General features: G+C 38.9%; 1 protein-coding gene across 1 annotated transcript in view; it reads left to right on the plus strand.

The window, feature by feature from the left end:
• tent4b (terminal nucleotidyltransferase 4B) overlaps positions 1-8,023 on the plus strand; it is a 36,662-nt gene that overhangs the window by 24,504 nt on the left and 4,135 nt on the right. Inside the window, exons 2-7 of the mRNA XM_005912985.2 lie at positions 1,799-1,922; positions 4,915-4,961; positions 6,204-6,324; positions 7,073-7,180; positions 7,453-7,581; positions 7,767-7,980. Coding sequence (XP_005913047.1) covers positions 1,799-1,922; positions 4,915-4,961; positions 6,204-6,324; positions 7,073-7,180; positions 7,453-7,581; positions 7,767-7,980 — 743 coding nt within the window. The remainder of the gene's footprint in view (positions 1-1,798; positions 1,923-4,914; positions 4,962-6,203; positions 6,325-7,072; positions 7,181-7,452; positions 7,582-7,766; positions 7,981-8,023) is intronic.

The raw sequence follows: 8,023 nt of genomic DNA on the forward strand, positions 1-8,023 counted from the left end.
TTTTTCTTTGCATTTTCAGTAACTCGTTCACTTACGAACAGCCAGTTGAGCAGCATTGAGACCCAAGAATAGCAGTTAAATATTAAAGTTTTCATTTATCACAGTTAGAACAGTAGTAATATTTTTAGAAATCATCCTACTTGACCCTCTGCTAATGGAACTAGAATTCCTGATTTTAAAAGTGTACTTAATTTCCTAGTCTAATCATTGCTCAAGTTAAATGCCCTATGCTACTTTGATCTAGCATAGGGCATGATGTGCCCCTTTCAGAGTTTGGGGTGTTTCATAAAATTGTCTTAATTAATAAAATAGGAGTGCCTACTTTATAATTAATTATGATTATTGTTATTATTATTTTAAGTAGCCATCTTTTTGTGTTTAGATTAACTGTTAAATTGTACACACAATGTTTTTGTCCAGCAAATCAGGGGTTAGTTTAAGGACATCAAGATGGTATTTGACTAAAGGGGGAGAGAGTTCTGCATTGTAGGTACAGTTAAGTTTCTGAAAACAAGAAATGATGAAGGTGAGGCTCAGTTTCCTTAACTATCAGGTGAGGAGAGCTTGATGTATAAAGCCCCAGTAAGATGACACACACAAGCTCTTTGGAGTGGAATCTAAACAACAGTCAGCAATACCAGCTGTCATATGCTTTCTTTTCTTTACTGGTATCACTGTCTAATATGAATTGGTTAATTTTGGCCTAACGTGTGTCAATTGTCTGCACACAAACTTGTCTCTCCTTATGTGTATGTAGACATGACTGGTCAGTGAAAATGTCAACACACGTGGACAAAGTGACCCATTCCAAGGACAAAAGCTTAGCCCTTACTACTTTCCCCCTTTTTCTTTTAAATGGACATATGCACTGTAGAGGTTCCTGTTGTTTTTACGCTGCCTGACAGTTTACCAAATATAAATGGTTGGCTTTAAACTTAAAACACCACTAGTTATGTTATTTTTGGAAGACTAAAACTCGCATGCTATTTGGAGGAATAACACCCAGATATTACGTGTCTCAGAACACCATTAGGCAACTCGTATGCTCTGTCATAATATGAAATTCAGTCAAAACATTTTATTTATTTATTTTCTATTTTTTTGATTGTACTGATAAGCATGAATTTATTTGCCAAGGGAAGGTCAAGTCTTTGGATCCAGCCTGCTGAGTTGTCTTTAATTTTTGGCCTGCTCACTGCAAAATGTGCATGAATACAGTGCTTGCATCTTCTAAACAATTGTCCTTGCAAAAACTGTTCAAATATTATAATAATTTGCCTGGAGATCATACTCTCATTTGGATTTTCAGCAACTAAAGCTTATATGCAGAAACACTGCTGCTAGTTATATCCTTTTCCTGGCATTACATATTTGCAATGCTACTGTCAGAGGATCCCAGAATGGTTCAACCCAATGAGAGAAATTTTACCTTTTGTTTTTGGCATTAGACTTTTACTAATTACTTTTAGTAATGTATTTTTAACTGTTGTTGCTGTGTGGTGTGTTTTTAATTTAAACACAAATTTACATAGTGGTGGTTTCTGCATTTTTATTTTCATTCTTTGCCTCTACTTAACTGGTATATGGATTTGGATGCATATGTCCTATATGATATATTATTGTACTGCTGTACTGTCACAAACAACCAGATGGAGTAAGATTTCATGCAGTAATGACTAAACTTTAGATTAAATTTTTTTTTTTTTTTTTTTTTTAAATAATGATACCTTATATTTTAAGTTTTATTTCAGTCTGGTATTCTTCCACTATTTTGACAGCACTGTTTTGTTCTCTACAGGCTACATGAGGAGATTATAGACTTCTATAACTACATCTCCCCACGGCCAGAGGAAGAGAAAATGAGACTGGAGGTGGTGGACAGAATCAAGGAAGTCATCCATGACTTGTGGCCAAGTGCTGAGGTATATTTTATTCTTAAACCCTAACAACTGCAAAAGTTTTCTTTAGGCAGAATGTTGGTTTGGATATTGAGAGATAATAGATTTATTTTTTGGGGAAAAAAATCCACTTGTGGGGTTTGTCAGTGAAAGCACCACTTCAGATTATTAGCTTTAATCTGAAAGCTATCTAATGTCTATTTTACCGTATCTTATTTTATTTTTTGCACAAATAAATGATTTGTAACACAGTGAAAAGTGTTAACATGCTTTCTTAAGTGAATTTTAAGGAAGTGCTTGAAAAGGACAGTTTCTGCAAATAGCTTTTATTGCAAAGTACTTTGTGGAGTCATAAATGCTGACAGAGACCGAGCTCTATGGCCATACTACCTTTGACACAGTGGTCTCTGTAACTTATACAGGTCCTTCTCAAAAAAATTAGCATATTGTGATAAAGTGCATTATTTTCTGTAATGTACTGATAAACATTAGACTTTCATATATTTCAGATTCATTACACACAACTGAAGTAGTTCAAGCCGTTTATCGTTTTAATATGATGATTTTAGCATACAGCTCATGAAAACCCAAATTTCCTATCTCAAAAACTTAGCATATTTCATCCGACCAATAAAAGAAAAGTGTTTTTAATACAAAAAAGTCAACCTTCAAATAATTATGTTCAGTTATGCACTCAAAACTTAGTCGGGAATCCTTTTGCAGAAATGACTGCTTCAATGCGGCGTGGCATGGAGGCAATGAGCCTGTGGCACTGCTGAGGTGTTATGGAGGCCCAGGATGCTTCGATAGCGGCCTTAAGCTCATCCAGAGTGTTGGGTCTTGCGTCTCTCAACTTTCTCTTCACAATATCCCACAGATTCTCTATGGGGTTCAGGTCAGGAGAGTTGGCAGGCCAATTGAGCACAGTAATACCATGGTCAGTAAACCATTTACCAGTGGTTTTAGCACTGTGAGCAGGTGCCAGGTTGTGCTGAAAAATGAAATCTTCATCTCCATAAAGCTTTTCAGCAGATGGAAGCATGAAGTGCTCCAAAATCTCCTGATAGCTAGCTGCATTGACCCTGCCCTTGATAAAACACAGTGGACCAACACCAGCAGCTGACATGGCACCCCAGACCATCACTGACTGTGGGTACTTGACACTGGACTTCAGGCATTTTGGCATTTCCCTCTCCCCAGTCTTCCTCCAGACTCTGGCACCATGACATGCAAAAGTTGCTTTCATCCGAAAAAGTGCTTTGGACCACTGAGTAACAGTCCAGTGCTGCTTCTCTGTAGCCCAGGTCAGGCGCTTCTGCCGCTGTTTCTGGTTCAAAAGTGGCTTTACCTGGGGAATGCGGCACCAGCCCATTTCCTGCACATGCCTGTACACGGTGGCTCTGGATGTTTCTACTCCAGACTCTACTGCTTCCGCAGGTCCCCCAAGGTCTGGAATCGGTCCTTCTCCACAATCTTCCTCAGGGTCCGGTCACCTCTTCTCGTTGTGCAGCGTTTTCTGCCACACTTTTTCCTTCCCACAGACTTCCCACTGAGGTGACTTGATACAGCACTCTGGGAGCAGCCTATTCGTTCAGAAATTTCTTTCTGTGTCTTACTCGTTTAGAGAACCTTTTCATGATATGCTAATTTTTTGAGATAGGAATTTTGGGTTTTCATGAGCTGTATGCCAAAATCATCAATATTAAAACAATGAAAGGCTTGAACTACTTCAGTTGTGTGTAATGAATCTGAAATATATGAAAGTCTAATGTTTATCAGTACATTACAGAAAATAATGAACTTTATCACAATATGCTAATTTTTTTGCGAAGGACCTGTAACTGTCAGATACCAGTGTTGGTTTACAATACTAATCAGGCTGTTTGTGATGTAGCTAATGGCTACAGGCGTCAGGCTTTTATAAAGCATCCTGTTATCTCGCTGCTGCACAGTACTGTTTGGGTCATTTTATTACTGCCACCTCAGGCATTATTGTACCCGCTGACTTTGATCCTGCTGATAGAGCAGTGTGCTTCAAAGTGTGTCTGCCCTGGGAATAGCAGCTCCTAAATGAGGAGCACAACACTGTCCCAATTGTGGTCAGCTTTATTTTTTTATTTTTTCCCCCCCCACCATGAAGTGAGCAGGAGCAGCGTTGTCATTAGGTCAGTGTGATGCCTGTTTAATTAGCTTAGATGCCAAGAAGTCCAGCAGTCACGCTGTTGCTGTACCAAATTGAAATCTTGCCAGGTAAACATGTAGGATTGTCTCATTCAAAAAGCACCAAGAAATGTTAATGGTATGTATGCAATAACTTGGCAGTTATTCACCACACTTGGGCCACAAGTGAAAGTGTTACTGGAGATGCCAAACTGGGATCAAACGACTCTTTTCACCTTCCTAACCACCTATAGTTACCTCACCCTTCACAGAAATCTTCAAGAACTACTATTCATTCATTCGGTCATGGCTCTACACTCAGCTTAATGCTCTACATGTGACAGTCCTGTAAACCAGAGTTTATACTTCTGGGTTATAGTGGAATGTGTAGAGGAGGTTTAAGGGAATTAAATGTGGGCCATGGCTTAATTCTATTTGTGTAGTGCTCTGAGAGAGGTTAAAAGGGAAGGTTGAAGATGTATTTTCATTAACAGAGTGCAGGTTATAAGATTAGTAGCTAAAAAGGCTGTTGTTATTGTAAAAGCTGTTCAATTTGTGTAAGCCTGCCACTAAATCACTGCTATGTTGAGCTGTAAAAATCTATTCATGCACGCTGTAGAACAGGTTTTTGTTGTAGTCAGTTGTAGCGTGGGAAAATCAAGGAAAGCTATCATAGTGCTTGTTTCAGTTTGCCAGCAGGGTAATCTATGTCATGGGTTGTCAGAGCTATAAAGGTGTGTAGGAGTTTAAAGAAACATTGTGATTAAAAAGACCTTTGTGACATGCGTTATCTGCATTTCTTATCCTAAACAAAAAAATATCTACATGTGTGTAACTGCTTGTCCTTTATCTTCAGGTGGAAGTGTTTGGGAGTTTCAGCACTGGTCTTTATCTGCCAACAAGGTGAGCTATGCAGCATTCATCATTTTTGCCAAACTGTAACTGAACTGGCTTATTACCACAGTTACTTAACTCACCTATGGAGAAAGTGCTCTGTCTAGCCAGGCTTTGAGGGTCAGCTGGTTTAGTAATTTTAGCACCACTGATCCTGGAGCTCGTAAAGGATTTACTCAGAGTGGCTCCCCACTGCTGACAGACAACAAGAAGACAACAACACCCCACCCCCCTCAACACACAGGCAGGCATGCCACCTGCATTAGTGAACTCTTAACACCATACTGAGCGCTTTAAAAGGGCTCAGCTGTTCATTAATGCTTTATTTTTCACTGACTGATTTCTTTGACATTTTTGGATCATTTCTAGAGACATGACTGTTTGTATTGAGCTGCTAGAGTCGAGTGTTTTGTGGTCTGCGTGTATATTTTTGTTTGCATGCCTCTTGTTTGTACTGGGTGCTTGTGTGTGACACATGGCACTGCTGACTTAATACACATTGGCTGACTCTTAAAAGGCTCTGTCAGGAGCTGCACATTGCTTTTCCACAAGAGGGAACCAAAGCCATCTGCCATCTATCTGCAGTTATCTAACACACAGGATAGGTTTAAGGTGGACCACTTGTGCGTTTCCTTGGCATTTGTTTTGTGTATGCAGTTAGTGATGGAAGCTCATGCTCAAATTTTGAAATGATGTCACAAGTAATTCTTCTGAGTCACACATTTGGGCTTCACACGTCCACACCCTGCTTGTAATGCTCAGCAGAGACTGGACCACAGTTTGAGAACCCACAGCCTTAAAATTACTTTTGAACTTCGGGGCTAAGACAGGGCAGTATAAGAAAGATGAGGATTATATAAAACTTTTGTGTACTTAATTACAAATTATGGAACAAGTGAACTTCAAATCCAGCTGGTTTATCATATAATACCTGTTGAGTGGAGTAGAACATTTTAGCAAAATCACGCCACACTCACTTGTACAGAGGAACAATGTGCAGTGTCTTTATGTGCGACGATAAATTTCAGCTGAAGTTATTTTAGTTGTGCACCTAATGTTAAAGCTGCATTGTTTTTAGTTTAGTGAGGGTCAATATTTTTGTCACATGACAAACTTGAAACTAAATGTTTTGCTGTGAAGATAAACCAGAAATGCTTCTGCGTTGTGTTGGTGTTTTTGAGGGACTCATATAGAAGAGTTGGATTAAAATAACTTTTTTTTTTCCTCCTCTTCATTTTCCCCTCTCAACAGTGACATTGACCTGGTAGTTTTTGGGAAGTGGGAGTCACTCCCTCTCTGGACTTTAGAAGAGGCGCTCCGAAAGAAAAACGTCGCAGATGAAAACTCCATCAAAGTTTTGGACAAAGCCACAGTAAGACTTCATTTCCAGTTTTTCTTCTGTGTTTAGAGGTATAAATCTGTAAAGCCACAACCTGTGGAAAAAGCAAACATGGAATCATTGCAAGCTACTAATTATCTGCAATAAATCAGATTCATGTAGAGCAATTCGCCTTAGTTTTCAGTGTCTTCAATTCAGGCAAGCCGCTGTATGAAATCACTGATGACGCTGATAAGCGTAGTTGTCTTATTATAGTCAGGCATGTGTACAGACATGCACATGAAGAGAAATGCCAGCATCAGAACTTTGGTATGCTTCAAGTGTTTTGTTGCTACAAATGACAGAGTACATTTCATCCAAACTAAAGTGATGTGGTTCTAGCAGTGGCACAGCATGTAATGATCTTGAAGCTAACATTGTCATTCATATCACATCATTTTTTGTTTTTTCAACCAATTTCAAAAGTTTAATTAACAATCTGTGCTTTGTTAATAGATTTTTCCTAACATTTGGGTTTATAGCACCTCAGAAGATTTAGTAAAAGCCTTTTCTGCTTTGCAACTGTCGCTTATTATGGTTCTTAAAAAGCCGATAAGCAGTTGAAAGTGAATATCAAGTGGATTTTAGTTGAGGATTATCAGTTGTGTATGATTGCATGTGAACCTGTTGTTTTCACACTTACAGACACACTTGGACACAAAGTAGTTTATAGGTGCAGATTTAAAATATGTCTTTTATAACAAGTGTGAGGGATTCGTATTCTGTGTTACGCATGTTCCAGGTTCCCATCATTAAACTGACAGACTCTTACACTGAAGTTAAAGTGGACATCAGCTTCAATGTGACGAGTGGAGTGAAAGCTGCACGTCTCATCAAGGAATTCAAAGAGGTACAGTTTACAGTACAGTTTCTGTTCAGTGTATTTTATGTATGATCCTTTTTTTTTTTTGAATGTATTTTTCTTTATTAACACCTGTAAGGCTGAGTTCCTTCTTTTAGAGATGTGTACATTGTTTGAGCACTGTTGTAGTTGATCTTAGACCTTAATCTGTGTGGGATCACCCCGAGGTCTTCCTGAATCCTGAAGATGCTTGCTTTCTCGTGAGGCTGCTTTATATAAAAATGTACAATATAATAATCCCTATTGTCTTTATTCTGTAGAAATATCCTGTGCTGCCTTATCTGGTCCTGGTGCTGAAGCAGTTTCTACTGCAACGGGACCTCAATGAGGTTTTTACTGGTGGAATTGGCTCCTACAGTCTCTTTCTCATGGCTGTCAGCTTTCTGCAGGTTGGTTCTGTAGTTTAAACCCAGCCGCCCAATGTTCCGAAACAAAATACAAAGACTACAAAATATAAAAACCCTTACCTGTGAATAAAATGTTCAGAAATTTGCAGTTTAAACTGAGAAACAAGAATTGCAGCTAACTTACTGATTTACAGTACTTCTAACAACCACCTGTACTTTGTTTCCAGCTTCACTACAGGGAGGATGTGTTTGGTCTCAACATCAACATTGGTGTTTTGCTCATTGAATTCTTTGAGCTCTATGGGCGCAACTTCAACTACCTGAAAACAGGCATCAGGATAAAAGACGGCGGGTGCTACGTTGCCAAAGACGAGGTTCAGAAGAACATGTTGGATGGCTACAGGCCCTCCATGCTCTACATTGAGGACCCACTACAGCCAGGTAGAAATTATTCTAATTCCTCAGAGGTGTTGAATCTTAAATT

This window comes from Haplochromis burtoni, unplaced genomic scaffold, assembly GCF_018398535.1.
Source record: "Haplochromis burtoni strain Fernald_Lab_line unplaced genomic scaffold, NCSU_Asbu1 Contig_2, whole genome shotgun sequence".
NCBI classification, from domain to species: domain Eukaryota; kingdom Metazoa; phylum Chordata; class Actinopteri; order Cichliformes; family Cichlidae; genus Haplochromis; species Haplochromis burtoni.